The 20231-nt window shown below is 43.3% G+C and overlaps 1 protein-coding gene across 3 annotated transcripts in view; it reads left to right on the top strand.

Annotated features, from left to right (window-relative positions):
• The window catches only part of CDC42SE2 (CDC42 small effector 2), a 102954-nt gene extending 86870 nt beyond the window's left edge, over nt 1-16084 (top strand). For 2 of the 3 annotated variants that reach the window (XM_080672899.1, XM_080672898.1), the window contains exons 4-6: nt 8667-8768; nt 12432-12542; nt 13653-16084. In XM_080672899.1, coding sequence (XP_080529025.1) covers nt 8667-8768; nt 12432-12530 — 201 coding nt within the window. In that variant the 3' untranslated portion in view covers nt 12531-12542; nt 13653-16084. Of the gene's footprint in view, nt 1-8666; nt 8769-12431; nt 12543-13572 lie in introns of all 3 variants that reach the window. The other variant, XM_080672900.1, reaches the window with a different exon arrangement.
• Nucleotides 16085-20231: the final 4147 nt, after the last annotated feature.

Here is a 20231-nt window from a genome sequence, read left to right as displayed (position 1 = left end):
ATTAGGTGATCGATCCAGGAGTTCAAAATCTGCCCAATTAGAATCCCACAAAGGAGAGGACAGAGACATTTGAGGAGAATAAATTATCAATGTAAGAATACTGGGACAACACAAGAGTTTCTTGGTTAAAGGCCTCTGTTGAATGAAAAAAAATTTACCCAGAACATTAGTGAAAATTCAGACTCTATGAACTAATCAGCTATTTAACCAGTTGTACTGCAAGGTGTTTGTGGACAGTGTTGGAACAATTAATGTTTTATATTAAGTTAAGCAAACAAAAAGAAGCAATTCAACACAAAACAGTACAAGAAAGGAAATTATAAAACACTGCTTGGCTTAATTAGGAACAATTTGATCTTTCTCTATTTTACATAGTAAATGTTTTGGGGGAATTATATGACTTTTTTTTTAATATACACAAAAATGTTTATTTTAGAGTAACTGTCAGTGCAGTGGTGTGAAGGAAAGAACAGTGGACAGGAAAGACTCAGACCTATTATAGTCACTGGGGACCTTGGCAAGTAGTGTGATCTTTTTAGGTACATTGGTTTTCTATTGCTGCTGAAACAGATTATCACAAATGTATCATCTTACAGTGCAAGAGGTCAGAGTCCAGTATAGGTCTCCCAGTACTAAAATAAATGTAGGCCGTCGTATTACATGAGGTTTTCCTTGTGCAATATGCAAGTGTTCACCAGCCCCTTACAAGCTAGCTGTTGTAGCATGCACACACGTACCATGCACAGAAACAACCCCAGGTGGAACCGTGGCGGAAGAAATCTCCCATGTCGTAGAGGCTTTAACACTCAAAAGCATTGAAATCCGTATCATTAGTTCTTTAAGCTATTTCAGGTGAGTTTTTTTAAAACTTACTTTGTACTTCAGTTTTCATACTTGTAATACGTGACTTAAACCAGATACTAACTTGAAATAGGAGAAAAAGAACTCCCTGTGTTGCTTTAGGTTTCTCACTGAGATGAGAACAGCTAGTTCCTTCTGTTTTGCTTTTAGCAATTTTGCCCTTGAAAAGGTCACTATAAACTTGCTTAGCTATTTCTTTTAAAAGCAAATATGGGGGCCTCCTGCAAACTTCTCATCTGTCACCAGCTTCAAAATTTATACTACCTGGGGAGAAGTTAGTTAACCTACTACATTCTAAAGCGCTGCACTTAGAATTGAGTTGTTGTTTTTTTTGGGGGGGGCGGGGGTTGCATTTTTTTTCTTTATTGATTAAGGTATTACATATGTGTCCTTATCGCCCCATTGCCCCCCTACCCCCCACTCATGCCCTCACCCTCCTGTTGTCTATGTCCATTGGTTAGACTTATATGCATGCATACAAGTCCTTTGATCTCTAGAATTGAGTTTTAAATGCATTATCAGCAACCCACCTATTTTTAATATTTCCAGCAAGAAATATCTTGTCTTTATGGACTTTAACTTAGATAATTAACTGCTTGTAACTCTAGCTGGGTGTTTTGATTCCTCTGTGGTGACCTAAGGTGTGGCTCTCATCTTTTATAGAAATGGCTCCTCATAGAAGCCCTTTTATGTGAGGACCCTGCTGGCATTCCAGTGAGTGCACAGGGCTCTGGAAGCCCGAGGAGAATGGTCGTTATTGTTCCCAGAGTGGAAGATGCAGTACGAGTGGGTATCCTGGAAAGGCTCATTATTTCCTCAAGTCTTGTGGCCTGAAAGTCCCAGCTTTTTGTCCCTCCCCTAGGTGGAAGGCACTTTGTTCATTCACTCACAGTTTCTAGGACTACTTCAGGATGTACTATCCCATTACCCTGGGGTCCTGGCCTTAATTTGCTCCTCAGTGGCATGTGTTTGCACACTAAGCTGCCCAGAGAATACTTTAGAGGAAGTTTTAACTTTTACGTGATTAGGCAATCACTGTTTTTTCTGGAAGCTGTACTTGATCATTATTCTAAAAATGTGAGGGAGGTGGGCTATTGATATTGCTACAAAAAAGTGTTTGGAAAATTAAGTCCTAAACACTACGTAAATGTAACATTTATACATTCATAAATTGATTCATTCAAAAAAAGTATGTTGATGAATTGCTGTGGCCATGTATGGTGCTGGCCCTGGTGGGTTCACATTTGTCTGTCTGTATAGGAGCATGCCTTCCGTCCAGCGGACGGTTTGAGTTTGGTGAAGGTGTAACTTTTTCTTTGGTAGTGGTGACTGCAGGTGCTCTGGGAGCGCAGAGAAGGAGCATCCAAGCCCAGACTGGAGGGTGTAGAGAAGGAAGGCCTGCCTCAGGCTAAGGAGCAGGAAGGAATCCTCCAGGCAGAGGCAGAGAAGTGAGAGCATGTTTAGGGAACTGCAAGTAGCAGATGAAAGCCCAGAGTGCAGGGAGCGAAGTAGTAAAAGATGAGGTAGGCGCGATTAACAGGACTTCGTAGGCTGTGTGGCGTTTTGAACTTATCCTCAAAGTTTTTGAAAGCCACTGAGTGTTTTTAAATGGGTGAGTGACATATGATCGGTTTTGTTCTTTAGAAAGGTGCATTTAGGTAACGGTGAAGAATATTGGGAGGAGGCAGAAGGTTCTAAAAGGGAAAGCAGTTAAGTTAGGGGACAGCTGCAGCGATAGGGACTTGACCAAGGCTGTGGCAGCGATGGGGCGGTAAAGGTTAGCATCCACAGATGCTGATTTGATGTGCTAGTCTGAGGGGGGAAGAGGGACAGCCTTCAAACATGGCTTGAAGAACTGGGAGAAGTGTTTACCAAAATAGGGAATGAAGAGGAGGTAAGGAGTTACAGAATTAAGATTATGCGTTCAGTTTTGGACATAGGAAGTTTGAGTATCCTCTAGTCACATGGTGGTGTATGGTAAGCAGTTGAATACGTAGTTTAACCCCAGGAAAGAGAAAAGAGATTTACTAATCATCAGCATATAGTTGATAAAGTGAACACATGGAAGAGGGAAGAAAAGGGACCTAGGATATGCTGGAGAATCTATAACAACAAAAGTGTAATATGCTAATTAGACCAGACAGCAGGATGTCCTTCCAGACCAAGCCGCGGGGGCTGAGGCAGAGGTGGTTAGGGGCGATCAGGGGCAATCACGCAGGCAGATGAGCAGTTAGGGGTGATCAGGCAGGCAGGCAGGCAGAGTGGTTAGGGGTGATTGGGCAGGCAGGTAAGCAGTTAGGGGCTATCAGGCAGGCAGGCTAGCGGTTAGGAGCCAGCAGTCCCAGATTGCGAGAGTGATGTCCCGGATTGTGAGAGGTTGCAGGCCAGGCTGAGGGACACCCTCCTCCCCCTGCATGAATTTCGGGCACTGGGTCTCTAGTTCAATATAAAAACAAAAAAAGCAGATAAATTAATAAGGAACCAGAGAAGGAGCTTTTAGAAGAATAGCCACAGAATAAACCTCTCTCTGAATTTTACATTCCAAGTTTTAAAAATATTTGCCTAGTAATTTTTAAATATTAACATAGTTGTCTTGATGGACATTATTGTAACCACAGCATCCGTTCTGCATTACCCCCACCTCCTTCCCATTGCATAGGAGCCACAAGGTATGAGCAGAGGACCCCTGTGCTCATGGTGATCCCTGATTAGGCTCTGTGCCAGCCATGGGAGTCTCCTCTCCTTGTGCAGTAATTGGGTTCAAGAGCTTGGCCCAAGTAAGACATCCTGTGGGTGAAAGGGGTTGGTTAAAGGCTGGGCATAGGACTCAGATGCCAGAGGAAGTTCAATGGAGACCGCAGGGGAAATTTGCCTTGTTTTCAGTAAAGGGATGCCTCTGTGTGTCATTGTACAAAGGAAAGGCTTGTACTTGCAGCAGCAATGCTGCTACCAGCCAGAGACCAAAGTTCACACGAGGAGGGCGAGGGCAGGGCTGAGGGAGAAATGGAGTGGGACCCCTGAGGGCACTGAACCCCTTGCTACTGGACTGTATTATTTAAGCCATTTTTTGGGGGGCAGAGGGGGGTTGTTTTATTTTCAAAGAAGGAACTTGTGAGTGCATGAATGAATACATAAGCCAAATTGATATTGTAGCTAGCTGTATGATTATTAGTTGCTCTGCAGTATATTTTTTAAAACTTAAAGTATACCTTCTAATCGTTTTGGGAGGAGAGCAGGAAATGGGTAGGGAATAATTTTAGAATTGTAAGGCATTAGAAAGAATGAGGAGAAAATGATTAAGTTCTGATGGAACTAGGACATGAAAATGTAAGAGTAGGAGGAAACTAAATGAATTAACAGGTCTGTTAAGAAACTTCTTTTAGGAAAATTAGCAAATACACCCAAACAGAGGGATGAGAAGTGCCCCCTCTCCCACCCAAATGTACGTAGCACGAGCTTCAACAGTAATCGATGGGGCCATCTTGTTTCACCTATTACTGCCCCCGCCCCCCAAAAAATTGGGGAATTTAAAACACATTAAAAACATTTCAGTATGTATCTCTAAGATGTAAACAGCTTTAATGAGGCATGACTGACATATAATAAGTGGCACATATTTAAAGTGTACAGTTTGGTAAGTTGGCAGATGTGTCCTTAAAGCCACCACCACAATTGAGATAGTGGGCATATCCATATACCTCCAAAAGTTTCCAGGTATCTTTGTAATCTGTCTCTTCCTCGTCCCCATGCAGCCACTGATGTGCTTTCTGTCAACATATACTAGTTTACATTTCCTTAAAATGTACCTTTGTGCCGTTTCACTCAGCATAATTATTTTGAGATTCATTCATGCTGTAGTATATATATATTCATTTATTTTTATTGCTGAAGACACACTATGGTATTATTACCATACCCCAAAGTAAATTTAAAGTAGTTCCTTATTGCCCTAGCTGGTTTTGCTCAGTGGATAGAGCGTTGGCCTGCAAACTGAAGGGTCCCGGGTTCAGTTTTAGTCAAGGGCACATGCCTGGGTTGTGGGCTTGATCCCCAGTGGGGGGACATGCAGGAGGTGGCCGATGAGTGATTCTCTCTCATCATTGATGTTTCTATCTCCCTTTCCTTCCTCTCTGAAATCAATAAAAACATATTAAAAGATAGTTCCTTATCATCTAATATCCAATCAGTTTTTTAATTTCCCCATTGTCCCATAGCGTGCTTTTATGGTTAGTCTGTTCGCATGAGGATGCAAACATGTCCACACAGGGGCACTTACCTTTTTAATCCCTTTCCTGCATCTACCCCAAGTTATTAGGTCATTATCTTTAATAATGATTTCACTGTGATGGCAAGTAATTATGTAGAAATGTCACAGGAAGGGACATTTTCCCTAACCCCCTCCACCCTAACACAGCTGTTCATTTTTGTGTACCTCTAGTTCTTGACGTTATGCAGAATAACAGTTAACATTTTAAGGATGGCAAGAATTAGTTGACATTCTTAATAAAGTTCCCTATAAAGAATAAAGTGTATTTCCAGGAAATCGGTGGCGCTGCTCCTGACAGCAGTTAGCACAGATGACACAGCGGAGCGCGCCACTTCCTGTTTTCTCTGCAGAGGCCGACTCTGGAATTCCCCTCGTGTGCCCATGATTTAAACCTTGTCTCTCTCTTGTCTTCTTAACCCACCACACCGAGAAAAGTGTGCCATTCTCTAAATGTCTACATGTGCCTGGAAAATAGTATTTGTATTTTAAAGTATTTTATGTACAACACCTAGACTTTTGATTCATTGGGAATGTTCTAGGGAACATGTTGGCCTGCCTGGGCCCCATCCTCTCAGCCTTCTCCGTCACATTATAACGCTGCTCACCCTTTCGTTTTCGTTACCTCGTCTCTTCTCTTTGATTGGATCTGCCTCCTCAGAAATGAAGCACAATTTCTCATCTTCAAGAAAAACTTTCAGTCTGACCTCATTTCCTCTTCTCCCTTCAGCTCCCACCGTCTTTCTTCTCCCCGTCCAGACGCAGACTTCTCTCCGGTGTCTGATCTCTGCTGTCTCTGCTCCTCTTACACGCATTGAGGTTGCCTTCTCCCTCATGACACTTCCAGAAGACGCACCTGGTTCTCCTCCTCACGTCAGGATGTTGCTTTTGGCCTTCTGTGAAGGTTTATTTTCCTCTGTCCAGCCTTGCATGGGCGCCTCGGTGCGTGTCCTAGGCCAGTGGTCAGCAAACTGCGGCTCGCGAGCCACGGTTTGCCGCTCTGTTGACTAATGAGTTTGCCGGCCACTGTCCTAGGCAGTCATTCACTGGCAGCTTTATTACGCCGTGACCTTCGGTTCCTCACCTCCAGGTTAGCCTTTTGCTGAATTGTGTATCCTTATATCCACCGGCACTCTGGGTAAATGGGGTGCCTCACTGGTGCCTGAAACTCAGAGTGTCTGAGACTGAGCCTTTCATCTTCTTAGAGCCTGGTCCTCTTCCAGGATGGCCTAACCGGGAGCTGCACGTGCTCCTCAGATCTGAGACTGCGGCTCCCTGCCCTACCCTTCCTTCCCGTCCCAACCGTCCCAAGTCCAGCAACAGCCAAGCGCTGTCGATTTTATCCACTGAACACCTCTCGACTCTCTCCACCTCTTTCCATCTCTGCTATTAGTTGAATCTAATCTTTTTCACCAACATTATAATTTCTTTTGGGCCCTCCAACCTGCTGCCCACCTGTAACTCATGGAGCAGCCTTTTTAAAAAAGAAATACGTTTTTACTGATTTCCGAGAGAGGAAGGAAGAGCGAGAGATAGAAACATTGACGAGAGAGCATCAATTGGCTGCCTCCTGTTAGGGATCGAGCCCGAACCTGGCATGTGCCCTGACCAGGAATCAAACCCGGCACTTCCTGGTATATGGGATGACTCTCAGCCACCTGAGCCACACCGGCTGGGTGAGCCTTTTAAAACCAGTTTGATCATTGCCCCGCTTTAAGAGCTGTGCTCCTTCTAGCCTTTGGGAAGGAAGGACTGGAAGCTCTCATTTTTATACCTTAAAATCGGTGTGATTAGAGAGCATGAACAACCTCCCAACACTGAAGGAAAGGTCTCACTCTCAACTCAGTAAAGGTCAAGTTTAAAAATACTGTTTCAGGTTCATAAATTAATTACCTAACGTAATCATTATGGTACAAGTTGAAGTCTTCTGGCCTTTGCCTTTCCGTGGGAGAGTAGTCTCCTGAATCCGTGTTTAGTCATCTGCTTTTGAACATCCTCAGTATTGAGAATGTTATTTTAATTTCTTCTTGGATCTCTTTGGTAACCCAATCATTGTTTAATAGCATGCTATTCAGCTCCCAAGTGTTTGAATGTTTTTGATTGTTTTTATTGTAGTTTATTTGTGGTCTGAGAAGATGCTTGATATGATTTCAATCTTCTTGAATTTGGAGAGACAGCCTGTGACCCAATAGTGTTATTTTAATATTGTTCTTCCATAAGCGTGTCAGTTCACAATCGTATCCACTCATTAATTCTTTCAAGAAACATTTCAGGGTGAGATGGGTGGTGGCGTGAGCGCACCAGGGTGACTTCTCTCCCAGCATCTTCCTGCAGTGATTCAACGTTTAGAAAAACCCCTGGAGATGTGGGCTAAGCTCCAGACACCCTTCCGGAGGAAATGCTGCTGCTGTGTGTTCACAGAGCAAGGGATGGTCAGAACCCTAGTGGCCTGGAGTAGGTCTTATTCTTTGAGAAGGGCCTCGGGCTGAGCCAGGTGGCCCACGCACTTCAGGAAGGCTCTGGGAAAAGTGCAGTCAGCAGACACCATTGGGAATCTGATCTGCAGCAACAAAAGCGAGAGGACAGTAAACAGTGCATACTGGCTTCTAAAATTAATGTGTGAACTTTCTGCTTTTGTGGTTTTGTGAAACTCCTGCGAATCCTGAGAAGCTGTCTCCTGGGTCTGTTGTGATACGTATTTAGGATCTGTCAGATCCTACCAGCATTTCAGTGGATACAGACATAAATATGTTCAAAGGCAACCCAATCCAACAAGTTCATGCATATCTTGTCTTAGTTTTGAGGCAAACTGCAATTTCAGGAGGATACTGTTGAAAGGGGTGAGCCGAGCTGGTATTAGGACACTAACCAGCAATGCCAGTGGCCCCCCAGTTAGGCCACAGCATCTCTAGTCATGGAAAACTTGGGACTGTTTCAACATCACTGAAAAGTTGGACTCAGAACGAGGACAATAGAGAACGTTGTATTCAAATCTCAATGTATTTGCTAACAATGGTTAGTGATGATAACTTTATATGTGTCTCACTTTTTAAAAAATAGAATAAAACTTAAATGTTTATTATATTAATGTGGCGATGGCCAAAGCTAGACCAAATCATCTTTTTAAAGTTCTAAATAATAACCTATTATTTTGCTTCATCAATCCTTTTAAGTAGTTGTGGTAGTCCAAGATTCAGGTATTTTTGTGTCCTGGGCAATTTTTTTTTTTTTTAATCCTCACTTGAGGACATTTTTAAAATTGATTTTAGAGAGAGGAAGGGACCGGGAGGGGGAGAGAGAGAGAGAGAGAAACATTGATGTGAGAAACATCGATCAGTTGCTTCCCTTACACACCTTGACCAGGAATTGAACCCACAACCTTTCCAGTATGGGATGATGCTCCAACCAACTGAGCCACACCAGCCAGGGCCCCTGAGCAAATTTATTGTATTATTAAACAGAGCCATTCATCCATAGTATGTATATCCATCAGAATAAGCTTTTTGGTAATAAGATCATTTTCTTTGTTCTCATATTTTAGAAAAGGCGTCGTCGGATTGACCGAAGTATGATTGGAGAACCAACAAACTTTGTACACACAGCTCATGTAGGATCAGGAGACCTGTTCAGTGGAATGAATTCAGTAAGTATGTTGGTGGAACATGCAGATGAGGCCTTGAGACACAGGTGTATGTTTTTAATGTTACACTAGTAGATGCCTTTGTAGACATCGAATATAAACACATAATGTCAGCATAGAAGAGAATAAAGTGACCAATGAAAAATTATTGTCACCTAATTTGCCAAGTACTTCATTCTATTTCCAGTACTAAACTCTTCATAACTGAATATGTACTTTAAAGGATTTGGCAACAAGCTAGGAAGAATCAGAGGTAAAAATAAAAGTTCTTTTGGCTGTCTTTTCTAGAGATTTCAGTGAATTTCAGAATAGAATTTCGATTTAATCAGCTGAACTCTCTTATTCCTTAATTTTATCTTCGAGAAAAACAGTGCAGGATAATAGATGCGCCACCAAATGAGGGAGTTTTTAAATCAGCTCTGCCTCACTTTCGCCCTGAGACAAGCCATTATCGAGGGTCTCTCCCCGGTGTCTACAGTAAACAGATGTCTCAGTGATCTTCAACGCGTTTAGACCCTGAAAGTCAGTGGGCTTTTATAAACACAGAATTATCTGTATACACTCATTCACTGGGCAGCGTTAACAAAGGCTTAACAAGAGAACAGCTTTAAAATAGGTAGATCATTGTCCTGGATACAGCAAACAAGCCTGGCGGTTCAGTTACTAGGTGAGCGAAGGGATGATTTGTATCTTCTGTGAAAGGAAGCAGCTTGTCTGTGGCAGGTGGGTAGGAAAAGGGCTCTGTCACTCGGCTGCTGCCCACGTGTCATCAGCGGCTTTGTTTCTCAGGTCAGCGTGTGTGAAGACTTAAGGGGAACCTCTGACTTGTTAATAGAACGCATAGCTTGAAACTTATTATATGTGATGAATTTTAATTTCTTATCTACAAATGTCTTCACCACTTCAGGTTTTTAAACTCTACATAAGACACATTAAGTGTTTAGTTTGTGGTATTTACTTTTAAATCTTGTTTATGCACAGTTCAGAATTCCCTAGGACTGCCATCTGCATTTGGTCTCCACGAAGGGCTTGTCCCTCTTGCCCTGTTGCGGGCAGAGCTGGGGACTGTCCGTGTGGAGCTTCCCGGTCCGCCTCCTCAGCTGAGGCGCAGGGTCAGCGGGCCCTCAGGGAGGCTCTGCCCTGCGGTCTCCCGGAAGCCTTCTCTGCTTACTGAAGTGGAATTTTCATGAAGTGTTTTGGCTCTTTAGAACTAGATAAGCCTCTTGTAGCCATTGCTTATACTAGCTTGCTGCCGTCTTTAAAGCCATAGGCCGCCCCCACAACCCAGCACTCGCCTCCCCCAGCTCTGTTCTCACTGCAGGCTGGGTATTGTGAAATCCGTTTCCTGAACGATCAGCAATAGTTCTAACTTGCAGAAGCCTGAGTCCATGAGGAAATTCCGTTCTCCTGGGCAATAATAGTGCAAATAAGGCAAAACTACAGACATGCTGTTTATCCAAGGAAGTGTTTCAGGTTTGTCCATCCCCAAACCTGAGCAGCTGGAATTAGGGCCTAGGCTTGGTGTGTGTGGAGCGGCCACACTGGATTATTGGATGGTCAGTGACTTGTAGTTTTTTTTCCTAAACACACTGTTCTTCCCAAAGACTGCCTTTCATACTAGCTTCTTGCTGGAAAAGGATTCTGTGACTCTTTCTATAATGTAGCTCTATTGTGTTAAAATACTATATGTCCACATCACCCTAACATATCCAGTCCACGTCCTTTAGTTTGAAATTGAAGGAAAAGGACTCTACCTGGAATCATCCTATATAATAAAAGGCTAACATGCAAATCGACCAGGCAGCAGAACAACCGGTTGCTATGGCACGCACTGACTACCAGGGGGCAGACACTGATAGTTGTAGCTGCCCCTGGTGGTCAGTGTGTTCCCACAGGGGAAACGCCGCTCAGCCAGAAGCCCTGAGCTGGGCTCACTGCTGGCAAGTGCAGCGGTGGTGGCAGGAGCCTCTCCCGTGGGGAGCGGGCCTAAGCCGTCAGTTGGACATCCGAGGGCTCCCAGACTGCGAGAGGGCACGGGCCGGGCTGAGGACCCCCCCCCCACCCACCCAGGGCACGAATTTTGTGCACCGGGCCTCCAGTGTACAAATAAAAAGTGCGCTTGTAGCAGGCGTGCTGACGCTTCACTGTCGGTCATCACCCCCTCGTTGCTTCATTTGCTAGCAGTCTGGCCGGACTCTCTTATTCTTTGCTTCCAAACTGCTTCTAGTTGGTGTAAAATTGGAATAATGACACACTAAGAGTACTTCACAGTGTGCAAATAACCTGCCTTTTTTTCAGCAGAAAAAGAAAATATCCCAATATTTATATATCCCAGTCTATCAGAAAGTAGCCCAATAAAGTACTAGTAGTTAGGAGAGATTATCATGTTAACCATTTTACCGGTAAGAAGCCTGATATTCTGAGAAGATAGAGTACACCAGAGTTCCAATAGGAATAAATAAATCTGGACCCTCCATGTCCAAATCTTTGGATTCTTAGACTTTTTAGTTTATCAGACTATATTAAGACTGTATCAGGGATGTAAATTTTACCACATGGACTTTTACAATTTATCTTGGGTTGGTCCAATTTCTGTTTTCTTTTTGTTTCAGATTCTAGTATAAGTAATTGAGATAATCATCTGTGTGAGATGCATGTAAATTAAGGTATTTAAGGTGGAGGAAATGAAAGCTGATTTGTATACTTTTAAAATATTTTTTTATTGATTTCACAGAGGAAGAGAGAGGGAAATAGAGAAACATCAGTGATGAGAATCATTGGTAGGCTGCCTTCTGCACACCCCCTTACTGGGGATTGAGCCTACAACCTGGGCAGGTGCCCTGACTGGGAATGGAACCGTGACTTCCTAGTTTGAGTCATACGTCAACCCTCAACCACTGAGCCGCACTGGCTGGGCTGATTTGTATACTTAATTTTTTTTTTTTTTAATTTTAAAGAGAAAGGGAGAGGGAAAGAGGGAAGCATCAATTGGATGCCTCCCATATGCACCCCAACCTGGGATTGAACCCAAAACATGGATTTGTGCCCACCCAACAGAGCCACACTGGCCAGGGCTGATTTGTATCCTTTTGACTTCTTTTGGAATGTTACCAAGTGCCTCAAGAATTGCAAAAATGATTTTTTGTATTAGCGAAGTAGAGAAGGTAGGGGGAAAGGGAGTTGTAGCAAAAAAAATGTTTCAGTTACTAGCCTCACTATCTGTCCTCCTAATCAGAAAAATGTTAAGTCTTTAAGAATTCTTTTATTTTATTCTAAAACTAGAGGCCCGGTGGGGTCCCTTGGCCTGGCTGGCGATTGGGGCGATCAGGGCCGACTTGCCCAGTCTCGATTGGGGCGGCCAGCTGGGGTGGGGGGAGGGACCGAGGGAGGTTGGCTGTGGGAGTGTACTGACCAACAGGGGGCAGCTCCTGCGTTAAGCATCTGCCCCCTGGTGGTCATTGCACGTCATAGCTACCTGCTGGTTGTCCATTCATAAGGGTCACTTAGGCTTTTATAGAGAGAGATTTTATGTCTTTAAAAATCTTTTACAGCTTTTTTACTATAAAAAAGTACTCTTCTAAAAAAAGTAACCAAAATGTTGAGCTAAGAATCACTTAGTTGCACTTCCTTAGTTCCTGACTTGTGTCCTGTTTTGTCTTGTTGTAGGTTAGCTCCATTCAGAACCAAATGCAGTCCAAGGGAGGCTACGGGGGTGGCATGTCTGCCGGGGTGCAGATGCAGCTCGTGGACACGAAGGCAGGATAGCCCGCCCTTCCCGTGAGTACTCCAGGCTCAGACATGGCCGGCCCCGGCTGGCGAATAGACAGCCTTCATTAAATCGGGGTTAAAAGATACGTACAGTTGACCCTTGAACAACACGGGTTTGAACTGCACAGTTCCACTTGTACATGGATTGGTTGTCTTTTTTTCAATAAATACTGTAAATGTATTTTCCCTAGCTAACTTTATTGTAAGAATACACTATATAATAATACATATACAAACTATGTGTCAGTCAACTTATTGGTAAGGCTTCTGGTCAATATAATTGTAGGCTATAACAGTAGGCTATTACTAGTATTTAAGTTTTGGGGGAAGTCAAAGTTATACACAGACTTTCAACGGTGCTGGGGGATGAGTGGGGGAACTGCCCCAATCCCTACGTTCTTCAAGGGTCAGCTGTATTTTGTTTTTTCTCTTTTTTTAAAAATTCTGAACAAAAGGCAAAAATATTTTACTTGGCTAAATGTTAACACATTGTGGATGGATCATGAGAATTCTCTCTTCATATTACATAGTGTTTTACAAAGTATCATACTTTAAAAAGATATTAGCTTGTAAAAAAATGTAATAACTTCATAATGCAATGGGTATTTAATTTTAAAGCGTGCCTTTGACATTTATGTAAAACTTTTTTTGTGCTCGTTCAATAGAAACTTACCTGGCCACTGGGTAAAGCTAGCAATAAAACTACTGGTCCGCAATGTGTTAAGTGATGGTAATAGGCACTGCTGCAGTTTGAATATTAATTGTAGGTTCCTCTTTTCCTCGTGAAGAACTTTAAGTGCATTAAGACATCTGGTTGGGGAGGCTTGAAGATTCTGGTGGCAAGACGAAACTCAGGTGTCCTTTAAACAAGAGTGAAGTTACTATTTTGAGCATTGATACTGCACAGAATCCCATGTGAAGTAATTTTATATTTAAAATTTATCAACTGTGCTGTTGATAAATCTTTCATTATCAACTTTTTAAAAGGATGCATCTCAAAAGTGTAAAAATAACTTGGATGTTTCTTTTGGTTTTGTAGGTATTGTGAATTTCTGTGTGTTCTCCTTCTTCTATTCTTTAATTTTTGTGATTGCTTTTCTTTTCAATGACAAAATGAAGTGTGATGGCGTCTTGTCCATCCTCTTGTGACCCTCCAGTGAGACGTACTGTTCCGCCGAAGAAGCTACTGTCGGATGAATCCTGCATTTCCTTCAGCTGGCCGCATGCCTTTGACTCCTGGACAGAGTTTCTTAGATTGTGGCTTAAATTTTATTTTTTATCAACATGGATCTGACCGTAGCATGATCTTTTCTGTGAATGCTAGCACTGTTTTGCATTTTTTCCCATTTTAACGTTTCTCTTTCCGCCTGCCTTATGATTTTATTAGTAAGGACCTGCTACTATTTGTTAACTTGTCACCATTTATGTATATTTTGGAAGGTATGAGACCCACAAGCACAATGATCATTGTTAGTCACTTGAAACTTCAGCAGAATGGATGTCTGCATGCTCGATGAAGCTGCTGCGTGTGGGAGCCCCCGGGCTGGCGATACTGCTGCTATTAGAGAGGTTAGCTGTGGTGCCAAGTCACACCCGTGTCACACAAATGGTAACTGGTAGCTCATTAGAAATACGACGTTTGGTCTGTTCAGTGAGAATTCTAGTACAAGGCAAGTTTGCGTTTGTAAGGCCTTCATTCTGTTGTAAACGTTCACTATTTATTTGGGAGCGAGGACCTGGAGGGAGCAGAACGGCTGTGCACCCCGCGTTGTGCTGACGCCTCCATTGGGCTCTGAGCAGCAGCCGCTCAGCTCTCTGCGCTCACTCTGTTGGTCCTTGTTTTAATGTCTTGTCGTCCAGTAGAGGGTGTTGAACTCTGGCCTCTGCTGGAAGTTGCCACTGAAAACAACCTGTCTGGTGACTTGATGGAATTGGTGAGAAAACCTTTGCTTTGGTTGCAGAATATGTTCATTCTTCCACAAACTGTATTTCAGATGAATCTGTAAATGCTGCTTCTTCCCCACAAGGGCATAGCATTCAGCCAGTTGGTGGTTTGTGTCTGCTAACATGTAAGTCCTGTGTCTGGTTCAGCTCTAACTACATGTGGTCAGATTAACATTTCACGCGGCGAATGGGGTTCATTGAAAACTTAGCCCTAAGGAATTGGGTAATTGAAAGTGATCATCTTCTCTTCTTTTTTTATCCTCTTTCCTTCCCCTTAGTCCCAACTCCTTGTGAAATGTAACTGAATAAATATTAGGTTTGTGAGACAAAACATGAAAGCATTCCTCCCCCCCACCCCCGCTTTCCCACCCCAGGGGGTGCCAGATACTCAGTCCTTGTGCTCCTGTGGCTTTCCGCCTTCACAGTGCCAGTCTCCAGCAGAGAGGATCTGTCAAGGAAAAACATTTATGCTTAGTAACAAAAATACGTATTTTGCAGTTTAATAACTTTTAAACTATACTTCATCTGGTCTCACTAATTCACAGGGGATACTGCATTCTGCAAAATGCCAGAGCCTGTGTGTCCTGCCACTGACATGGCTGTGTGCTGCTTTTTAAGACGGACTGGATTTTCCTGACATTGCCCCACTGGTGCCATTTAGTCTACTTCTACCTGGACTTCAGAAATTTTTAGTACAATTTTTATACTTGTCATAGAACGCATGGAACAACAGTACAGGGAGCCATGGTCCCTCTTCCCTGACTCATGATTTGCTTTGCTTTTCCAATTGCTATTTTTTTCTGCTTCTCCAAGGACCAAAATACTCCGTGTGCCCTGGAGTGTGTCTGCATGGGGGGCCGCAGGCTGCACTGTGCAGGCCACGGGCATCACAGTGGCCACACTGTGTGCAAGGGCACATGCTAAGGAAGGTGCCAGTGAATCAAGGAGAAAATTACCAAAAATTCTAAGCTAGGAACCTTGAACACATCTTTTAGGAAGGCTTGAAGATATTTGAGAGTGTGGAGGAAGCAGTGTCCCCACATTCATAGGTGGGGTTGTAAATTTTGGAGGTCATTTGGTCCCCATAGCAACGTATCTCATTTGAAATTGAAGCTAATTAAATAGGATAGACTGTTAGTACTTTGTTGAAATACGTGCTAATAACTGTTAAGCAAGGGAAAATGAATGAAGGTTTAACTAACGACATGGATTCTGTTATCAGTGACCTGCATTCTGTAAATCAGGTGCTTTCTCGTGATCTAGGCATGAAACGGTGCCAATAAGCATAGAGTGGAAATGTTAGCTCTGGTGGTCAGATTCAGCATTTCCAATGCAGCAGCATCCCTGGCCTTTAGAAATACTGAGCGTATACTAGCTTTCATTTTGTTATTAAATTATAGCAGTTTCATTATAGAGAACAAGTTTGCCTTGATTTTGTTTAAAATGACTTCTGCTCAGCACCCAAAAGATAAAATTGACATATTTTTATAATATAAGTACACTTTTTCTTGTACATTGTGTTCATTCTTGAATAAAGTGAGTTCAGTGTTGGCTTGTAGATATTAAAAAGAAAGTATTGATTCAATAAATGTTTTCTTTCAATCCTGGTTTGGATTTTCCTTTGTTTCGTTTTTTTTCTTTCAAGGAATTATTTACAGAATTCACTTAGAGCAGTGGTCACCAACCGGTGGTCCGTGAGGTCCGAAAGGTTGGCGACTGCTGACTTAGAGCACCTTCGTAGCATTCTTACATTTTCAGTTAAGTCTATTCTCATGCAGAAATAATTTATCATTCTCTTTAACTTCACCTTATAATTTAACAAACACCTAGTCAAAATGAGCATAAACGTTTGGAAATAGGACTTAGGACTTGTTATTGAAATATCCCTTTTCTCCAAATTTTCATTGCCTGGGAACATCACAGATGGCTCTTAACAAAGGAGGCAAGCCCTGGCTGGTTTGGCTCAGTGGATAGAGCATTGGTCTGTGGACTGAAGGGTCCCAGGTTCAATTCCAGTCAAGGGCACATGCCCCGGGTTGTGGGCTCCATCCCCAGTAGGGGCCGTGCAGGAAGCAGCCGATCAATGATTTTCTCTCATCGATGTTTCTGTCTGTCTCTCCTCTTCTCCTTTCCTCTCTCAAATCAATAAAAAAAAAATTAAAAAAGGAGTCAGATGCCTATTCAGTTTCCCATGCTGAAGCATTTTGTCCTCAGTTATGCAGGATTTAAATAAGAATTTTCTTTCTTAGCCATACTACCAGCTACCATTATGAGCAGTTTTGTCCCCAGGGAGCGTTGGGCAGTGTCTGGAATGTTTTTGGTCGTCACAATTTGAGGAAGGGGTGCTGCCGCCTGGTGGGGGTAGAAACCAGGGAGGTTGCTCAATCCCCATGGCACACAGGACAACCCCCACAACAAGGGTCTATCCAGCCCTAAATGCCATGGCAGCCACAGCCAGGAAACCCTGGATCTAGAGCAAAGATCTGTGTGCGCACCACATACATCCTGGTTAGTTGGTCAGATACTGAGACCAGCTCAGTAGGTCTATGTTACGAGAATTGCCACACAATGTTCTAAAATATAAAAATGGATGAGAAAAATATTAGAAAAGAGTATTTCAAAAACCTTTGATAATTGTAGTTCTCATCTTGTGGCCAAAGACTCAAAGGAAATTGGATTAAGATGATGTTCCTTTTAAGATAGAACACTGACATCCAGTACGTCACCCCAGTTAAGATGGACAGGAAGTACCGAAGAAGCCCATGATTGTGCATCAGCTCTGCTGGGCACTTTTTCAAGGATGCACATAAAATGCGGAAGGAAGGGCGCATCAGATAAGCACAAAAAGTAGGACCAATCTATAAAAAGTGTCAGAGACAGCACCTGGAATTGGCTAAAATTTGTGAAAATGCAAAACCCTACAAAATTTACACAGACAGGAAAGAAATTCTGTCCTCTTGTTATGACAGGTTTTCAGCAGACTGCAAAGAAAATGGCTGAAATTTTACCTTCAGTTTATTGTCTCCATCCAGAATGGTTCACCAAGAGAACTTAGACCATTAAATGGCTCCGTTTTAGCACATTAACATTTAGTTTTTATGAAGTTCCCAGACTACGCAGTTTTGTTTTTAAGTACTTTCTACCAGACACATGCAACCTCCGGGCTCCTTTTGATCTCTGCCCGTATCCTTTTAATCTCTCCGTCTTAGAAGTTTTCTGTCTGGCCCGCCTTTGATGCCTAGAAGAAAAAAACCAGGTGTACTAGAAAAAAGTTACTTCCTGAATAAGAAGATCCAGAAGTTTGGCCTGGGACCTCCCAGCAGGTGCTGAGGGCTGGGACCTGGGTACTGAAAGGAGGATAATTTCCCTCATTGGAAGGTGAGGGCAGGACAATCAAGACAACGCCTGAAACTATTGAACACGGAAATTGGGACTCAAACATTTTTTGTTATTATACGTTTACTTCTAGTCTGCAGAGGCAAGATTTTTTAAAGGAAAGAAATGGGGAAAAAAATAGATACAGAGGCAAAGAAGCATTGAATAGACTGTCAAACTACAGCAGGAAGGCAGAGGAGGTTGGGGGGGGGCTGTAAGAGATCAACCGAAGGACTTGTACGCATGCATATAAGCCTAACCAATGGATACAAGACACTGGGGTGGGGGGGCAGGCAGGTAAAGGCATGTACTGGGGGGAAGGGGAGGCCGGGGGAAGGTCAATGGGGGAAAAAAAAAGACATATGTACTATTTGTAATACTTCAAACAATTAAAAATAAATTTTAAAAAAAAAGAAAAAGACAACGCCTGATTCTAACCCCCCGTTTCCCCTGGTAAATCCGAGCTCCTGAGTCCACCAGAGCTTTTGCAGTTTGCAGATCTCATGTGCTCAGTGGCCTTGGACAGGTGAATGCACGGACGGCCTTGGGGCCCCGAAGGGATTCCCAGGCACAGGGTTTTATTAAAATACATTTTATTGATTTTTTACAGAGAGGAAGGGAGAGGGATAGAGAGTCAGAAACATTGATGAGAGAAACATCAATCAGCTGCCTCCTGCACACCTCCTACTGGGGATGTACCCACAACCAAGGTACTTGCCCTTGACCGGAATCGAACCTGGGACCCTTCAGTCTGCAGGCTGACGCTCTATCCATTGAGCCAGACAGGTCAGGGCATCACAGGGTTTTATTTTTGCTCCTCGAAGGGAATAGCAAATGAGATACTCCTTTAAAATCTTAAGAGCTTCACCCTTTTCTTAATGTTTTTCGTTTCATCCATCTAAACAATTCAACCTTTGTACATCATGCCTTTTGAATGTTTGGATGAGTCCTTCACCTCAGCCCCTCGTTCTGTGCCCCGAGCTCCCCAGGGCCTGTCTGCCGATGCGCCTGGAGCGCTTTACCTGCTGGTGCAGCATGCTCGGCATTGTCGCTCTATCCACTAAGCCAGACCGGCTGGGGCCAAAATAACATTTTAAACAATGTTAGGTGACGACATCCAGACAGCTGACTAGGCCCTTGTTTCCCCCACAGAAACACCCAATAAACAACAATATGTGGACCATTAACGCTTTGTCAGAAATTTAGAAACCAGTTGAGAAGCTGCAAGAACCAAGCAATGCATAAACAAGGAAAAGCCACCCTGAGGCGGCGGGTGGACTGAGGCGGCGGGTGGACTGAGGCGGCGGGTGGACTGAGGGTGCTGGTGGATGGAGGCGGCGGGTGGACTGAGGCGGCGGGTGGAGTGGTTTGCCTGTCCCGATCAGGGATGGGGATGCTGGCTGATCCGGACGCCAGGCCCGGGGCTGCTGGGAACAGGCTGGTGCAGCCGCATGTTAGAGTTGCAGGTGGTCTGCAGGCCCGTGATGCCGGGTGGGAGAGTACACAGGCAGAGGGATACAACAGACGCAAGGCTTCTGAGCACAAGCGGGAATGAGACGCTCGTGTAAATGGAGGCATTTAGAAGCAGCTGGGTTTAGGGGACTGGGTGGAAGCGCACCTGCAGTCCCAGGGGCCACGCACACCCAGAAAGGGCCGAGAGGACCATGAGCCTTGAAGTTGGGCTCATTAGGGAAGGTCTCCCCTTGCGGCGTGAGGCCACTCAGTAAAGACGGAGAGGGGACTTGTTTCAAATACCTAAATCTCAACCAAAAACTGTCTCAAATATGCTCAGTGAGTAAATGAGAAACGGACAGACTAAACAACATCAACAAAAAGATTTTCAAAAAATGAGAATATCAACAGGGATAGAAATTATAAAACAAAATACTGGAAGCCAGAGCAGTTAGTCAAGAAAAAGAAAAGGCATCCAAAATGCAAAAAAAATTATCTCTGTTCACAGACAACGTACCTGACATGTGAAAGCCTTAAAGACTTAACTCACCCACACACAGAACTAACAAATGAATTCAGCAAAGTTGCAAGGTACAAAATCAACACACAAAAATCAGGTGTTTCTATCCACTAACAACAATCTGAAAAAAATTTAAAATGTCCACTTACAATTGCATCTAAATACAATACTTAGGAATAAATTTAAGGAGGCAAAAGAATGGTCCAACTGAAAACTACAAAATATTAGTGGAAGAAATTAAAGAAAATAGAAATAAATGGAAAGACATTGTGTATTCATTCACGTCCCAAGACCTAATGTCAAGGTGTCAGGACAGTCCAAGGTGATCCACAGATTTAATTCAATCTCTATCCAAATCCCAATGGTGTTTTTTTCCATTCATATAGAATATCAAGGGACCCTGAAGA

This window comes from Plecotus auritus (assembly GCF_963455305.1).
Source record: "Plecotus auritus genome assembly, chromosome: 6".
Classification (NCBI taxonomy): domain Eukaryota; kingdom Metazoa; phylum Chordata; class Mammalia; order Chiroptera; family Vespertilionidae; genus Plecotus; species Plecotus auritus.
This window is presented reverse-complemented; position numbering and strand designations above follow the sequence as displayed.